This window comes from Patagioenas fasciata, chromosome 1 (genome assembly GCF_037038585.1).
Source record: "Patagioenas fasciata isolate bPatFas1 chromosome 1, bPatFas1.hap1, whole genome shotgun sequence".
Taxonomy (NCBI): domain Eukaryota; kingdom Metazoa; phylum Chordata; class Aves; order Columbiformes; family Columbidae; genus Patagioenas; species Patagioenas fasciata.
In genome coordinates this window covers 68,256,422-68,275,050 of record NC_092520.1, presented here as the reverse complement: position 1 = coordinate 68,275,050, position 18,629 = coordinate 68,256,422, and the positions used below count along the sequence as shown (strand labels likewise).

General features: G+C 37.0%; 1 protein-coding gene across 1 annotated transcript; it reads left to right on the top strand.

Moving 5' to 3' along the window:
• The first annotated feature begins 936 nt into the window (after positions 1 to 936).
• Positions 937 to 18,243, top strand: LOC136097281 (interleukin-1 receptor type 1-like). The gene is made up of 11 exons (XM_071808152.1): positions 937 to 1,887; positions 3,515 to 3,584; positions 7,177 to 7,420; positions 7,848 to 8,034; positions 8,879 to 9,041; positions 10,979 to 11,044; positions 11,597 to 11,717; positions 13,809 to 13,957; positions 14,253 to 14,396; positions 15,648 to 15,809; positions 16,312 to 18,243. Exons 1-11 carry the CDS (start codon positions 1,807 to 1,809, stop codon positions 16,701 to 16,703), a joined length of 1,779 nt encoding a protein of 592 aa, XP_071664253.1. The 5' UTR covers positions 937 to 1,806; the 3' UTR covers positions 16,704 to 18,243.
• The last annotated feature ends 386 nt before the right edge of the window (positions 18,244 to 18,629 follow it).

Here is an 18,629-nt window from a genome sequence, read left to right as displayed (position 1 = left end):
GTCCCGGCAGGTTTTGAAGGTCTCCAGAGATGGAGATCGAAAGTAGGACACTTGATTAAGTTCTTTTGAAGAGGCATGGCATACCTTGCAGTTAATAGAAGTGTTTAAGCTAATACGAATATGTATTTTTTATGATCTAAAATGTTTGTGGGCTGATGTAAAAGAAATGGTACAATACTCTGACTTCCTGTCAGTTCTCTCAATTCTGAGAACAGGACTGTTGCATGTTTTGATTTGTCCGTGTTTTGGATAAGACATCGAAAGAAAACGTACTACAAGTGTGCAAAAATTAGAGAAAGCCATGATTCTTCAAAGTTCTGATGAGACTATTTTTTAATTTTTTTTTTTGATAGATCAACTTTTAAAGGACTAGAGAGCAGAGAAAAAGGTGCCCGTATAAATTCAATGACAGATTTTAATGAGAATTATGCTTTACTGTGTGCTATCATGGATGCTGTAATTGTAATTCAGGTGCGTGTATCACTGAAGATCTCTTTCGGACGCCCGTTTTTTTTTTTTTAATCTGAAATTGACAGAAATATTTCCTTTCAGGGTGAAACTTTATGGACATGGAGTCAGATACATGGAATTTTTTCCACTCTGGAAAATTTGGACAAAGATAACTCCAGCTGAATTCTGTCCTGAGTAGTGAAGTTCCACAGGTCGATTGGAGGCTCAAGATGTGGACAAAATGGCTGCAAAAAAGGAGAAATGTAGCTGTTTATTGTGGTGGAATGTGGTAGGAAAAACATTTGCGCTTGACTCTGCAGACATATATTTGCTATTTTTGTCATGAATTATGTGAATACCTGCACAGAGCCTAATTTTGCTTTTGAGTATACCTTCCACAAAAATCTAACTTTTGTCATCATCATCATCAGAGACAAGAAGGAGTCTCCTCAGAGCAGTTCATATGTATAATTTTACACAGAGCTATAGATATTTGCAGGTCTTCCATGTTGGCAAAAGGACAAGTTTTAAATTTAAATAGATAGAAAGAACTTTAAATTTATAGAGAAGCAGGATTCTGGAAGATTTTATTTCAGAACATGGTGAAATGCTTCTGCTGCATCTACTGAATCTACTGATAAGGGCAAAAGCTGTCTGAGAGAGCATATATGAGACAGAACAGTATAGTAAGGTTATGCTGTAATGGAACAGAGCTTATGAAAAAACAGTGATTCAGAGTCATAAAAAGTCATAAAAAAACCCCTGGTCATAGGTGGAGTCTATTCAGTACCATTTTCTCTTAAAATTATTTCCATTATAATATTTTCATATTCTTTAAAATTGAAAACTAGAGATTTTGAGATTCACTGTCCATCACAGTTAATGATGGAAGTTGGAGGTTTTGTACAAACACACATAAACCCCTTTCAGTGATATTAAAGTTCTGTGTATTTCTTTTTATGCTCAGCATTCTTGCAGGGCTCGTTCTTTCTTGCAGCTAGACAAGAAAAGACCTGCCTGGTAATTTGAGCGGAAATTTGCAATGAGGGAGGAGGGAAGAGAAGAGGAAGAAGGAAGAAAGCAGGCACTGCAAGAGGCAGTGTGGATGACTCAATATACGGCACGCTTCTGAGTCGGTTCGGTGATGTAAAGTAGAGCAGCAGGAAGTGTCATCTTCGACTATTGTAGAAATTGGTGATCAGTTAAAGATTCGTCACAACAGGATGGGGTTCTCCCGCTCATCATTCAGTTTGAATAATTGCATTTGTCCTTTCAGAGTGCTCTAAAAGCTCTGGTAGGCTGAATAGAAAAAAAAGCAGTAAGGAAGGCCAAGTTAAGGAACAACTTGCCAGAGGCATGCACCTAATAGATCCTTCTCCAAACATGTTAGGGATAAGAAGCCTACCAAAGAGTCCTGAGAGCCAATTGATCATTCAGGTATAACAAAACCCCTATGGGATGGGCTATAGAAAGATATGAACATAGCAGGGGGAAAAAGTGGGGTTTTTTTTGCATTTGTGTTCATCTTGGAGGAGTATAGATTTCAGTGCTAGTACATTTTCTTACAGATAATCTTCCATGGAAGGATCTGTCTCAGATTGAAAAGTCAGTAAATGGGAGTTATTGAAATAAATGATCCATAACAAAGCACCATGGCTGACTGATACTCACTCTTGTGTTCTCTTGTTGTAAATGTCTCATTTAAAGCAGCTTTGGGACCAAAAGATCAGAAAGTGATACATTTATTTTTATCCTCCCCAAATGATCAAAAGAGAGCCAGGAAATTAGAGCCTTGTGAACCTGGTGTGTGCAACAGGCAGCTGAATAGAAACTGCTTGAAATAATAGGACCAGTGGAAATGAAGATAAATTATGTAGGGAACGAGTCAACAGTGACTTTTGTAAAGGGAAGTCATGGCTCTCAAGCAGTACAAATGTGTTGGAATTGTACACATGTATGTAAACACATTGCATATAAGAGACATGGTTGATACAATCTGCCTTAATATCCAAAAGGCAGTCAGCAGAGACTGTCAATGAAGCCAGACCACCATAATATATTTATTCTCACGTGTATAAAAAAGTAGGTAAAAGATAAATGCTCAGTTTTTTGAGTGGAGGAAGATCTCTACTGGAGTCTCAAACAACTCTCTTCTGCTCAGCGTATATTTTTAATAATCTGGAGAAAGGGAAGCTGTTGCAGTGGCAGAATTTGCAAACAATACAAAACTTCAGGCTAGAACATGGAGGTGTTAATTGCAAAGAGTACGAGAAGAATGTCATGATAGTGAATGACTCAGTAATAGCAGTAGAAGAAATTTGTTTTACATAAATATAAAGAAAATTTTAGATGAAAACATATGGACAAAATCCTGACATCATGTGCTCAGCGGCTGGCTGAGTTTACCCATTTTTTAACAGTCAATGGAGAGATCTTGGGTTTTTACTACAAATGCCCGTGGAAATACCAGGTCAATACTCAATAGTACTCAAGGAACAAACAGATTGTTAGAAATTATTGTGAAAAAGAAAACAAACAGAAAAAATAATTGTTTTAGTTTATAAATCTGTAATGCACCTATATTTTGAAGACTGTATCCAAGTTCTCTTCTCTCCTCCCCACCTCAGACGGGCTGTAGCGTAACTGAAGATAGTACAGAAAAGCGTGGCAAACATGCTCAGAAATATGAAATTGGATTAGAGAGACTAAGATTACAGCTTGAGAAAGCAAGAACTGGGGAGGAGAGTGCTAGGGATGTAAAACATCCTGACTGGTTGACAAGCTGAATAGGAAATGTTTGTTTGAGGTTTTTGTTTGTTTGTTATTGTATTTTTGTGCTTTTTTTTTTTTGTTGTTTGTTTTTTTCTGATGTAATAATTAGGAGCTGTCAGGTAAAACAAACAGGCAACAGGCTCAAAATAAGCTGAAGACAATTCCTGTATTTCCTGTGTCCTGTATTAACTGCGTAAATCCTGTACTAGCTCTGTAATGCAAAAGCTGACTTTAAATTGTGGAAGTTTATATTAGAAACCACTAATTGAAGGTTTTCTTTCAATTTCTACAGGGAAACGTGACAGCAAAAAGATTATTTACATGCAATATCACCACAGCATTTCTGTCTCTAATTATTGCAGGTAAGTTTATTAGTGGCTATGGAAGGTCCTATTCTGAAACTCATTTTTTCACACAAGTAATACTAATTTTATGTGAAAATTACTGTAAAAGTCAAATGTATGTGTATGCCAATGAGTTCTTTTAAGCAGTTCTAAAAACAGGAACCTATAAGACTTATAATATGTGATAATTTGTGTACTATCTTATCACAGAATCATTGGTTGGAAGGTAACTCTTGAGATCATCTAGTCCAACCTCCCTGACCCACAAGGGTCAGCTACAGCAGTTTGTCCAGTACCGTGTCCAGCTGGATTTTGAGAATCTCCACAAATGGAGACTCCATTACCTCTCTGGGCAACTTAGAATCGTATAATAGTTTGGGCTGGAAGGGACCTTAAAAAGTCATCCAGTCCAACCCCCTGCAATGAGCAGGGACATCTGCAACTAGATCAGGTTGCTCAGAGCCCCATCCAGCCTGGCCTGGAATGTCTCCAGGGATGCGGCATCTACCACCTCTCTGGGAAACCTGAGCCAGTGTTTCACCACCCTCAGTGTAAAAAAATGTCTTCCTTCTATCTAGTCTGAATGTACCCTTTTTCAGCTTAAAACTATTACCTCTTGTCCCGTTGCAACAGGCCCTCCTAAGCTTGTTCCGGTATTTGATCACCCTCACAGTAAAAAAGTATTTTCTTGTGTTCAGATGGATTTTTTTTGTGTGTGTGTGTGTTTCAATTTGTGCTCATTTCCTCTTGTCCTGTCAGTGGGCAACACTGACAAAAGTCTGACTCTTTGTTCTTTGTTCCCTCCCATCAGGTGTTTACACACATTCATATGATCCACCCGCACACTCCTTAAGTCTTCTCTAGTCTAAACAGTCCCTGCTTTTTCACCCTCTCCTCGTGTGAGAGATGCTCCACTCCCTTAATCATCTTTGTGGCCCCGTGCTGGACTTTCTCCAGTAAATTCATGTCACTCTTGTACTGGGGAGCACAGAACTGGCTGCAGCACTCTAGATGTGGCCTCATCAGTGCCAAGTAGATGGGAAGGATTGCATTCCTTTACCTACTAGCAAGTCCTAATGCAGCCCAGGACACCATCAGCCTTCTTTGCCATGAGGGCACATTGGTAGCTTATGGCCAGTTCATTGTCAAGCAGGACCCCAATGTCCTTTTCTGCAGAGCTACTTTCCAGCCGAAATGTTCTCCAGCATGTGCTGGTGTCCAGGGTCATTCCTTACCAGATGCAGAACTTCGCATTTCATTTTGTTGGACTATATGAGGCTCCTGTCAGCAGACTTCTCCAGCCCATTAAGGTCTGTCTGGATGGCAGTACAACCCTCTGGTGTATAAAATGATGAAATTAATTGTAGTTTTAACTTTACAGAATGTGTCCTTAGGATTTTTTCATATTGGAAAATATAGCCATTTGATAATAATAGCACATCTAGATTTTTGTAAAATTGCTGGGCTACTCATTGCAACTGCTTGTTTCTGCCCTTCAGCTGCCAACCAATTTATGTTTAAGACATTTCAAATGATTCAAGTGAGTTGCTGTCATAATCTTGTCATTCCACCTGGAATCTTGCATCAGTGCCAGACTGTTAAAAGAAAAACTTCAGGAATTTCTGTTCCTTGAATTTCTAGCAAGCTATTTTGTTGGAAGAGATCTGGTTTTGGTTGGGTTTTTTTTGCCCATGTATGGACAAGCTGCAAGGTTTTCTAATCTGTTGGATAATATGTTTTTTGGCTAACTAAGTAGTCATATGGAAAGGTGATTATTTGGCTGCCATTCCTCCAATAATAGAGAGTCCTGTTTTCTGCTTAATTATGTGTGTTACCTTATAAATCCTTCCTGCTCCATGGAAATAATGGAGGGGGTTGGGAGCTTCGGAGAAACTGAGGCAAGAAGTGTGTAAAATAAAAAAAAATGTCACTATTTCAGAGTATTAGCATGTAGTGGAAGAAAAAGGTTATCAGTTCCTGAGGCTGTAACATTTCATAACCACCAGAGTTCGATAAAGCTCTCTGAGTAGCTCAGTGTTTTGAGAAGTAATTTGGAGAAGATTTACAGTGAAGTGGTGAGAACTGTGTATGATATAAAACTACCTCTGGTAGTTAAAAGTAATGTTGACTACGAAGAGGATATCTGGATATTGAATGGTTTAGTGATAGAATGTCATTAAGTAAAATCAAATGGATATGTAGGGGCACGGAAGGGTCATAACACATATAGCAGAAACAAGCACACTGTGTGGGTGTGGTGTGAACATTAAGTTAATTAATAACCACTTTGGAAAAATATTACTTTGCCATCTCTGGATAACCTTTGGAAACATCAACTCTATCATCTGTGGTGGTCAGAAAAACGGAATTTTTCAGAATGGAGTAGAGCAGAAAACAGAAAGCTTTATTGTGCTACTCTGTAATGCTATAGTAAATGTGAATCAGTTGAACTCTGTGGTTTTGGTCATTTCATCTCAGAAAGACTACATAAAAAAGGTAGAGAGATGAGTGATAATGTTGTCAGTTATGAGATGGCTTTCATATGAGAAGCCATGAAATTAATGAGGACTCTGAGGTAAGAAAAAGAGATGACTGAGGCAAGATGTGATGGAGATCTATAAAAGAATGAATATCATAGAGTAGGCACATGAGGAAATGTTTATTTTGGCATTTCTCATTGCAAGAAGTACGTGATACCCAAAGAAAGTATAAAATCCAATGAATAGTTCTTCATGCAGAACATGAGAGAAAAGAAAGGGTCTGAAAGCAAAACATTATTGTACTTGCTCTGTCTCACCCCCTTACACATTTTCCACTGGTTGATATCAGAGACAAGGTTTTGGGCTACACAGACACTTGCATAGTTTTGTGTGGCTGTTCTAATATTCTAATGAAACAAGGAATTTTAGATAAATAAAATACTGACTCTGGATAGCAGGGTCACATTCCTGAGCTTGTGCCACTTTTGCCATACTGACAAAAAAAAGTATCTCATGGTGTTGCCTTTTCCCATGTGAATCTCCTTGGATCTAGGGGCAAGAAAATGAGCTCATTGGTAAGTGCTTGTAATAATTCCTCTCTACATGCTCATAAAATCAAAGAGTGAGTTGAAATTTCCATAGCAAACAATGTTTGTGCAACAGCAACTTTAACTTCAGTGTCCTCTTAGGACATTTGGATACTGAAAGCATCCTCTGTCTTGAAGACTTACTTTGACTACAGATAAGCGAAGTTAACAAATAAAGACCTTAAAAGTGAAATTTGTGTGTGTGTGTGTTTCTGTGTATGCATGTGAAGCAAACTAGAGAAATACAAGTACTCTAGTAATTTGCATTTGAACTAAAAGGTACGTATGCAAACTGCTCCAAATGAAGAGATTCTGTTGAGTGTGAAGTCTGCATTCAAAAAACAGCATTTCATTTCAGTGACACAATGATAGCTTTGTATAACTGAGTAGTACTTTCAGTTGTGAAGGTAAGAGATTATAATTGTATTTTTAGTAGATGACTTAAGAATGGAGGTGGAAACTTTAATGAACTTTTCAAATGTAAACAAAAAATCACTTTTACAGTGTTTGAGGTTTTCTTTAATGTTTATCTCTTTCCTTTAGAGAAATGTGATGCCTATGATGTCATGTTGAGGGAGAGTCTTGTGCCTGATGGGCAACCTCTTGCTATTAAGTGTTCACTGGAAAAGATCTTGAAAAGTGGAGACTACAACTTAACATGGTATAAAGTTGGTAACCAGACAGCTGTGCCTAGAGACAAACTTTCTAGAATTCATCAGCAGAAGAATTTTATTTGGTTTCTCCCTGCAAGGTTAGAAGACTCTGGAGATTATGAATGTGTCATAAGGTAAAAGTGAAAAAACTGCTACAGAAATAAGTTGCAAAGGGACTACCTTTCAGAAAACAAGTAGAATTTTTTTGGGGAAAGAGAAATACTAATGAAGTGCATTCACAAAAACTAACTTTAGGTTGGGGAAAGTAAGTAGTGGGTTTATTTTATTTTATTTCATATTTTTATTTTATATTATATTATTTTATTTTATTTTATTTTATTTTATTTTATTTTATTTTATTTTATTTTATTTTATTTTATTTCATTTCATTTTATTTTATTTTATTTATCCACTCCCCCCCGCCCCCGTAGGCAAAGGTAAATCTGTTAGAGAAACTGTAAACTTCTCATCCTCTCTTTCTTCTCCAAAATGAATATCATCTATTTTTGAGTTGGAAATTATGCCAAAGAGGTTAATTTAATTATATTATATTAATTTCAGGAATTTGACAAGCCACAGGAAAATGCGTACAAAAGTAACAGTTTTTGAGAGGACTGACGGTTTATGCTTAAATGAAAAATTTGCTGTAGAGGAGGTGATATTCACAGTATCATCTGCAAAGGTTGTGTGTCCACACTTGGATTATTTCAGGAATGAGAAGAATATTCATCCTGTTCGTTGGTATAAGGTGAGAATGCTGTGTTTTGTTGCATCTTCTAACTGTCCATTATATAAAATAAGAATCACTGATATTTGTGAATTGGAGAAGGAAAACTAAAGATTTATTGTAAATGGGATAAAAATGCTTTAAAATCAATTTGGAGAGGATTAATGATTTTTATCTTCTAAAGGTGTACACAGTTTATTTATTTATTTATTTATTTGTTTGTTTGTTTGTTTTAAATTTAAGGGGTAGAAATTCAGCTTAGATGTAGGAGCCGTTGACCCACGTATCCACCAGGTGGCATCTTCTTACCTGCTACCGAAGCACAGTCGGGAATTTCATTTGTGTGCAAACAGATCTAGTATGTCGTTTGTGAGAGATGGCATATCCATTATGTGCTCAATATTGTTCCCCTAAATAAATGCCATTTCATGTTGCTCATGCTTATTTAAAGGTTCTTTCTGTTAGAATAATGTAGTGCCTTTTGAGCATCCCTGCCTCATAGTTGTGCAGTCCATGTGGTACCAAGAGTATTTAAATACTTCAAAAAAATTAAGACTAATTTTTAAACAGTTCTTCATTGATGAATATTTTACAAATCTTGACACTTGCATTTCACATCCTTATTTCTCTAAAATTGAAGGTTGTTTTCTATAGGAAATTATCTGGAGTGTCTTTGAATTAAAAGCTCAGAGTCAAAATGAAGTATGTTTTGCTTGTTTTTCCACTCCCCTCACTCTTCCTCAGTCTCTGCAAGGCACCCATCCTTATGCTGCGGTACACTGAAAGTTCTAATTGCATTAAATAGAGACAAACCCTGAAAAGAGGTAGCAGAATGAATTAACAAGACTTCTCTACACACATTTAGGACTGCCAGCTGCTGGAGGGGAAAAGGTTTGCCTTCTCAAACAGTGATCTTATCATTTGCAATGTGACTCTACATGATCAAGGAAACTATACATGTGAAACAATGTATACCTCCAATGGAAAACATTATAACATTTCAAGAGATGTCAGACTGACTGTAGAAGGTAAGTAGATAATTTCACTACGTTTCTGTTCATAATGAGGACTTCAAATTTTCGTCCAAGTTTCTAAAGACTATAGCTAAATGACCCAATTGTGTATATGCATGCTTAGGGCTATTAGTTTTCACCTAAATATGAGGAAAAGAAATACTGACTGAGAGCTTACATATTTTTGTCTGTTGCCACTGTGTGGAAGATGTGTTCTCCTATTCAAAGCTGTGGTTTGTCAAAGCTTTACTACTCAGATCAGCTGCTAGCATCCATAAACAGGTGCCCTGTAAGGCTTGGTGGGCACAGTACTTTTTGCTGTAGTCACACCCTCTATCCTGCCCATCTTCCTTCTCTCTCTTTTACGTTATCCCCTTGCTGCAAGAACAACAAAGTAAACCAACCCAAATTGCAGCAGTATCTTGACTTTATATGTCCTGTTTCTTTCGAACTCTTGTCTCTTCTGTTTTTGATTTCAAGCTCCCCAGCCCAAGAACTGCTGATCTCTGATATCATATGTCTAGCTCAGTGGACCCTGATTTATGTCGGAGAGCCAGTAGCATGGCAAAAAATATAGAAGAAGACCTAACTAAAACACTAACTCCCTACTAGCACAGCATTATGAGATTGAAAAGGTTGTGCTATATCAAGGTATGAAATACCAGTACTGTTATTACATTCCAGATGATGAAAGACATTTTCAGGTTTACTAATAGAATTTATTACTATTTAATGGTCTGGTTTTGTGCTAGTCTGTTTTGTCTGTGGGTGTATATATACATAGATATTTATATATGTGTGTATGTGTATATATATATGATATGAATATGTATCATATTCATATCATGTCATGTGTATATGATGTGGATAAACAAAATATGAGGAACACAATGTCAGATCAGCTGAAATAATAATTCTGGTCTTCAAATCTGTCCATAAAACCTTTTTCTTAGTATAATTTCAACTCCCACTATTCAGTAGAAGTAAAATAATATCGCTCCTTTGCCATAAATGAACAAAGGCAACTCAGTTGTTTTTAAAGTCTCCAGCTGAACAAATTTACATTAAAATGTGTGATTTGGGGTCCAAACAGTGCTGCAGGCCCAGTTTTTGAAAGGAAGGATATATCGGAGTAATCTCGTGTGCTTCGCTATGAGGCTTGATGCTTTGTGATTTCTTTCTGTTCATTTGAGCCCTTGGAGCACCTTCCTTGAATTTGAATATCTGATAGGAAATGTTCTAAAATTTCCTAAAGCTGCCTGAGACAGGGACCCTCCAAGCTGGGATCCATTTAGCCATACTGAGATATTTCTAATGTAGCTGTCTAGGTCTCCACCTGTTGATTACTCTCCCTCTGTAGCCTGTAGAGAGAAATAAGCTTTCCAGAGTGTCATATAATCTAGTCCTAATGTAAACATCTAAAAGGGGCCACTGGTGTTATAATTCCTTATAGATGGTGCTGTGGGAGGAATTGTAAAGCATTTAACTAGAGTATAGAAATGAGATTTCTTCTTTATGATATTAAACGTCTAAAATAGATGAATTGCACTTCAAGGTATTTGGGTCCAGTTTGTATCTGAGGGGTGCTGGCTGACATGTTATCCAGACTGTAGGGGCCTAATCCAGTAGATATTTACCCATACCCTTCTCAGTGCCTGTGAGTGCAATGTTGCGTGATTTTTATGCCATGAAACAGACAGACCACTGTGAGTGTGTGGAGATTTGTGGCACTACATTTGGGAAGAAGCAGAGCAAAGAATAGCATAGCTTCTTCAGAAGTGATAACTACCTGAGATATGGTACTTTCAGTATCGAGTGATGCCTATTATAAAATTACTGACCATCTTGTCCATAGGACAGGGGTTTTTTAGGTCATATGTGGGTTATGGAGCATAGAATACACTGCAAGTGCCCCAGGTTTTCTGAAAAGCACTTTTCTTTCTTTTGATTAGTGAGTCCACCAAAAAAACCTCCAGAAATATCTTATCCAAGAAACAACTCTATTGAAGTGGAACTTGGTAAGTAGTTTTCTCGATAAGAAAATATTATTTTGTATCCTAGTGAAAATTTATACTCAAGGCATACCATATTCTGTGTTTTCTTGTTTTTATTTTTTGACAAAAACTAGTTCAGTGACCAGCGCAGTTCCTTTATATTGATCTCCTGAAAGAGGAATGTCTGGGGTTGAGAGGGAAAGAGACAAGGCATGTTGCTTACAAAGCCTGGGACAATTTCTCAGATACAAACAAAATTGTAGGGAACCCAAGTGTCACATCAGTTTCTTTTTATCACTCTGGGAGAGATTCTAAGAACAGAACTGTCTTTGAATCTGCAGGGAAAATGGTGCCCCAGAGATAGGCACCTTTATCCTGGATTTAGCCTCTTAAATCTTACCAGTCTCTTTCGAAACCTGGAGATGACTGAATATATAGTCCCTCTGTTAGAGCAACTTTTCTGAAAGGGTGTGGGACCATCCTTAGCTGGTCTGTGTGGGACTCTGTGAACAGAAATGTATGGACTTTAATTAGATTATGAAAATTAACCTTTCACTTTGTAACACAATTTTATAGGCTCACAGGTTACAGTGGATTGCAATACAACAGGTGCTGATGGGTATGAGGTGTATTGGACAGGCAACGGTGTATATATTGATGTATTTTATGTGAGCAGAATTTTTGCAAGTCCCTATGAGTAAGTATATTTTCAGGTTAGAAAATACCATGTCGGCAACCAAAGTGGAACTTTCTCCCTTTGACATTAAAATATTTAGCAACACTTTTCACTTGCTTAAACAGCTTTCTTTTCAAAGGCTCTAATGCTTGCCTCAAACAATTCATTTTCTGCTTTGAAGTAGAAACTTGAAACACAATAGGCACATGGACTTCACATGTGATCATGCTTTTTGGTCGTTACAAAATCTCTCTTCCTTTCCAATCTTGGGAAAAGGTGTTTTGTAGACTTACAGTCTCATAACTGTCATACAGTTTCTGTTGAGCAGATTCTGGCCTGGTAGAGTCCTCTTTCAGCTGGATCAAGCATGTCCAGGCACATGATCTTCAGACTGTCTCTTTCTTCTGCATTCTCCTTTCTCGCCACATCTGACTCTCTGAGAGGTTGCAAGAGATGAAATATGTGCTTCATGGGAGAAATTTAGACTTCCAGGTTTAAGAACCTTGAGCTAAAGAAACATAACAGAGATCAGCTGAAGAGCTAATGGAAAATTTTGTTGAGGACATTTGTATTGAGGCTTAGTGGGGTGAGAAGAGAAAAGGGAGACAGATTTCCAGTCAAGACTTGAGGTTTGGGAGGAAAATGGACTTGAACTGAGGAAAGCATGAGAAGGGTAACTGGGAAATAAGGTGAGAGTGAAAAGCAGGTTAAATGGAGTTAGGACAGAAGAAATTAGACCTGACTTGAAAAAACAACTAAATGGGAGCAGAATGCAATCTGAAAGCTTTTTAGGTATGATAGGTTGGGAACTAAAAATAGCAGGTTTTTTGTCAGCCTTCATCTCATGGTGGTACTATGAAGAAAAAAATGTCATCAATTTTGTAAATTCTCACGTGCTACCTATGGGGGAGAAACTGATGAAGAAATGAGAATGATATCTTCAAAGTGAGAGTATTGTTGTGAGAAATAAGTCCTCATCATAAAACAAAGGGGTAAATAAAATTATGAATTCTTTAAGCTCTCAGCAAGAGAATACTCTATACAAAAGTCATAAAGAATGTCATGTCATAAACTATTGGGCCATAATGCAGAGGCATGTGGTCACTGAATTAATATCATAAAAGCAATGTCATTTTGTTGTGCTTCCTAGCACTTAAATGGTCATCTTAGCATTTGCATTAGTGATGTTGATTCATTTATTTCTTGTTACAGTGTTCAAATTACTGTAACCTTTTGCTTAGAAAGTGGTTCATCTGGTCCAAAAAATGCCCTTTATGACATATTTCAAGCTTTTATTTTGCATTTTAAATGGTAACTAGAGTATGTTTTCAGGAGAAAATACTGCTTGGCTAAGTAGACTAGATGGTTAAGTTTGGATTTGAGATCTATTGTTAACAAGGTAGTGGTGTCCCTCATTTTGCTGGTGGTTGAAAAGTTGTTTAGTTCACATATCAGTCACACATCACGGTACACATGACTAACTGAATGTGCATCATAATCAGCATTTTTGTGCCCTTGTACAAGATATGGGGTTAATCTGTGTCTTTTAATGATGCAGCCTGATGCTTTAACTGTTGCAAGTCTGTTCTGATCCATGGGGTGAAGCAGCAGTTTAGACTCCACGCCCTGCAGCTGGATTCGCACTGTGAGTTGGTGTTATCTGCTGCAGGTCACCACCTTTGATGTCCCCCTGTCCCAGAGCTGCTCACTGCAAAATGACACTCTTGTATCAGGGCCTCTTTCTGTGTCATATCACATTGTGGAATTTCTCTCCACCTGCTCTTAGAGGGGCTGGGGATCTTGTAACGAGGGTTTGCTTAGGTTTGTAAGGTGTATTTCTGTACTTCAACCTATAGAAACCTTATATTCCTTTTGGGAAACACAGCTCCTGCTAAGACAGCATTTCGATGTTTTCCAACATCTATGCTAAATGTCAGGAAGAGGCCAGACTGTTGTTTGGGTTTCCTTCATATACTGTAGTTGTTCATCTATTCTGAAGTGTAGTTGACATTTGTGAAAGGAAACAACCATTATTGTGCTGCAGCTGTCAGTGATGAAGCCACTCCAGAGAGAGCTGTGGTTTTATGGCTCTATTTGTCACCTTTTGGATAGGGAGGAAACTTCTCACGATGGACGTCCTGTGCATTCTGTGAAGCTAGTAATTTCAGAAGTGAATAGTGAAGATTATGAACAGCCATTTGTCTGTCAAGCTTCAAATGCCTTTGGGCAGGCTGCATCCTATATTGTATTAAAACACAGAGGTAAGAAATATTTTTCTTTTTGGGGCCTGTGTTTGTCTTGGATTCCCCAGAAGGGGTTGTGATATCAAATGGTCATATGATGTTGATAGAAGACAGATGGATTACAGTTTGCAGTATGTATGCATGCACCTGTCCATAGGGAAGGAGTCACTGTAGTAGTGTATTTATCATTATTTTTAAAAACAGTAGATGGAAGTGAGAAATGCAATGCTCAAATTTGTATTATATTTATGTGAAAGATCAAATTCAAAGAAAATCAACATTTAAAAAACAATCTTCTTATGTTTTCATGCAGTTCCTGATATACAAAGATGGCTGGCTGGAGGGCTTGTCTCTTTGTTGATTTTAGCATTTATTACTTTAATAATCTACAAGATTTTCAAGATTGACTTTGTGCTTTGGTACCGTAATTCTGTCTGTGCCTTTGCAAGTAAGGAAGGTATGTGAGTGTGACCAGGTATGTTAGTCTAACTAGCGTGTTGACTTTTTTTTCATTTGCTATTACTTTTAAACAATAATTTGATTATTTAGTAGAATGTATGTGGAATTTCCTTGAGGAATTTTCAGATACACACAAAGACATTTTGGGGGGGATTTTTTTTCAGTCATATGGGCAAAATATGTAATCATACTTGAGGTAATAGACGCTGCACAATATTTAAGGCAGTCAAGCTGAGATAGGTCAAAAAGAATGCCAGCCATTCCCAAATTAACATGTTGCTTTTTGCTTTTCTGTATAGTAGTTTGTTTACATGTAGATTTATGGTCACTCTGATGATGATCAATAGGTGTCATCAGAGTTACATCCTGTAAACCAGCTGTTTAAAGACTTTCATTAAATATTTATATTGAAAACCAGACTCCCTTTTTCTCAGAGATTAATTTTGTATACATTGGACAGGCATGAAAAATAGGCATATGCAACATTCTAGATATTTTGTGTGGCAGCACTCAGAATTAGACTGAAGTTCCCCATAGCTTGAATGTAAACGGATTATGTGTATTGGATTGTTAACATTTACTCATGGCCGTTCTAAATGTTTTAAAATAAAAAGTCATTTCAGTTTCTGGTTTTCCAGAACACTTTAATAGAGTTCTAATGAAAAAAAAAAAAATCAAAGAAAGTATGTTTTCTAGCTTGTTGAACTAAACCTAACTTGTTGAGTTAAATCTGATTTTGGTTTGGTTTCTTCAAGCCTGTTTATTATACAATTTAAACTCTCAAAACCTTAGCTGCCTTGTGGCCTTCTATAATATTACCTTTCCCACACAGAATTTTTACAAGAAATAATTGCTATTTTCCACCCTTTCTTGTGATTAGTCAGAAGTGGATATAACTGCTGTTGAATTTGTTTCAGGAGAGGTGGTGAAGAAAGTCCTGCAAGAGGACACTTTCTTCATGTCCTGCCACCTCTGAGGTTGGGGGCTCCTTCCCACCGGTGCCAGGTCCTGCATCCAGCTGGTTTGCTAGCCCATCCATCCCTGTGATGGGAAGTCAGGTTCTGTGGTTGATCATCTTTCTTTCAACTTGTAGAGTATTTTAGTGCTTTGACATTATTCTGTCAGACAGGTGAATCAGCCCCTCATTACTATTTTTAATAGTCCAAAATGAAAGCTTGCAATAAAGGATGTTGCTGATTTTTTTTTTTTTTAAATACTTTATTTATAGAAACATTTGTGTTTGCTTTAGATGGGAAAGTCTATGATGCATATGTCCTGTACCCAAAAAACAGTGGAGACAGAAGTTTCTATCATCTGGAAACCTTTGTTAGTACAATACTCCCTGATGTTTTAGAGCAACAATGTGGATACAATCTCTTTATATTAGGAAGGGATGATTTACTCGGAGAAGGTATGCTTTAGTTAATGGAGTTAGTAGGTTGTCTTTTGACACATTGTTTTTGGGTTAGAATATTATATATGTAATTAAAAACCATGCAATTTTGGAAAACAAAGCTGTGTTTGTCTACTTTTAATGGAAGATTTGTCCATTTTTCCAATGGACAATTTTTTAATGTTTAATTTTTTTTTTTTTTGCTTACCAAAAATTCTGTTCTGATGTTATGAGAGTCTGCACTTTCTTTCTAGTGATGAAAAAATGAGGATTCAACAGAATTAATAATACTATTGATTTTTTTGAACAATATTTGCTCCTGGGGACTAAAGAAAACAATTTTTATCAGTAATTTTATGCAATGGATCATGAATCACGAATGGCAATGTGGAAACCTTAAACCTAACGGTCCTCTGAGCTACCCACTGCTCCATATATATGCAATTTTAGAATCAAGAAATATTTTACATCAGTTGTAATGTTTCTATGCAAACTTTGATTGTTTCTTCATTACTTCCAGCTGTGATCAGTGTTGCCGATGAAATCCTTAAGCAAAGCAGAAGACTGATGATTATTTTGGGATCAGAAATATTTAGTAGCTGCCTGTCAGAAGACACTTCTGAACAACAGCTAGCTATGTACAATGCTCTCATCCGTGATGGGATTCAAGTGATTCTTATAGAACTGGATGAAATACAGGACTACACAAGCATGCCGGAATCAATCAGATACATTAAGCAAAAACATGGAGCTATTCAATGGAAAGGGGACTTCTCAGAGAAATCTCATTCAGCAAATACAAGATTCTGGAAAAATGTGCGCTATCAAATGCCGTCCAAGAAGAAGGTATCTTATTCCGGAATGTATTTGTTGCCCCTAAGTCTGAACAATTCTACAGCAAAGAGAAGTTGAGATGTACTTAGTAAAATAATACTAAGAAGGTAATTCTGAAATGTTATTTTTTGTACACAAATCCTTTTCATTACAGAATAGATGTTTTCTTCAGGGAATACAAATTACTCATCCCTTCCCCAAATTACACCTAAAAGTAAAACTCTGTGCAACTTTATTTCTGTTCTGGGTATTAGATAGTGACACTATTTCTTGTGTTAGTCTCGCACAGATATCAGAAGTAAATGTTGCTGATGGTGGTAGACTATTAAATAGTCATAGTCCGCACAAATGTAATAACCACTGAAGAAGCAGCTGTGGAGTCCATTTTTAAAAACTGAAACTGTAGTTGCTTTGAAATGGAAAAATATGAATGACACTAGCATTTTCCGAGCTACAGATAAGTATGTTGTTTTGTATGCAGTTGTGCTGCTGTTTTTTTGTTTCTTCTGTGAATATGCTGTTATGATTGTTGGCCACATTTTCATAGTTCTTTTCAGAGGTTTGTTACAATATTCAAGAATAGCATTTTCCCACAAAACAAGACTCCTAAAGACTCTTAAGTAAAGACAGATGGATGATTGTGAGTCAACATTTATCTACCTGATACTTTCCTTTAAACAACCACGTTTAGTATGATTACATATGCAGTTTAGTATTCTTGTGTGAAAATGAGCATGAGAGAAAGGTTTCAGTTGTTGTGGTTAATTGGTGGTTAACTGCTTGAATGTAGCACGACATTAAGTGTCTTGTCCTTTTATCATGGGACTTTATTTTGAAGCTGAACTTTTCCTGTGTTTTCTCCCCTTAGAAACTTTTGTTTTGCAAGTCGCATAGGAAAACACACTAACTTTTGTGGTACAATAAATTAAATCCCTTAGAGACAGATGTGCTGATTGTTCTTTATTAAAACAAATAAAATCAACAAGTTAGTTGGCTAGAAGTCTGCTTCCGGAAACTTGGTAGCATCAGAAGGAAAAGGCAAATGCAATGCAATCTGTGAAAAAGTATTTATTCACTACAATATAGTAGATATATTTCAGTTTATCATCTATGTTGACAGATAAAACATTCTGAATGGTGTGTGATGTAAGATACATTGAAAGCATTGCCTGCACCATTTTTTTAATTTTCAACCATACCTATATGAAATTTCTGCTATTGGCTTGTTCCTGTCAATTTATTTGGTACTCCAGATTGCCCCTTCCCTTTTGCCTCGTGATTAACTTGTCTCAGATTTTCTGATTCCACTGTGTCTTCCCATCTCTACTGTGAAGCTAGTTTTTTTCTGGGAGATTTTCTCCTTTCAAAATTTTCCTCCCATATCCCACTTTCTTATCCTTATGGCAGCTAGTGCTGAGATATGGCCCATTTCATGTTTTAATGTACACATCTACGTCTCTATTAATTCATGGGCAGAGGTTTATGTGATGGGGAGGAGCATGCACCCTGAGTACGGAAGTTGTCACAACCTCGTGGAGTTGGGTGGCCTCAGACAGGACAGCCCTGACTGACTTTTTATTTATTTTTTTTTTCCTTTTAATTTACATCTGTATTGCATCCTAGAAGGTAAAAGAGCATGAAGGTGACTTTACACTTCCCCTTTATTCTAGTGCCTCGAGCTTCTGCTAGTGGGGGAAGCCCATTCTGCCTTTTGTTCAGAGGTTATGGTAGTTTAACTGCTGTATCTCCTCTCCTAGCTGCAGTTAGCTTGAAGATGAAGCAGGTGGAATACAGTTAATGTTTATAAAATCTATGCTAAGGTGAAACATTTTTTTTTTCCCTATAGATACTTAAGGATGTATTACATTGTAGAGCTTCAGAATACAGGTTATGAAAATTAGTGGCTAACAGCTTTACTCCAGAGTACTCCCAGGTACTGTTAGCCACTAATTTTCATGTCTGTGGTTTAGTCATAGATGCTACAACACAGGAGCAAGATAGTTC

Excerpts from the sequence above, each read along its gene's own strand:
- LOC136097281 (XM_071808152.1), top strand. The coding sequence starts at position 1,807 with ATGCACCTAATAGATCCTTCTCCAAACATGTTAGGGATAAGAAGCCTA. Across the intron at positions 8,035-8,878 it reads ATCCTGTTCGTTGGTATAAG|GACTGCCAGCTGCTGGAGGG; the intron begins GTGAGAATGCTG and ends ACACACATTTAG. Across the intron at positions 15,810-16,311 it reads GGATGATTTACTCGGAGAAG|CTGTGATCAGTGTTGCCGAT; the intron begins GTATGCTTTAGT and ends CATTACTTCCAG.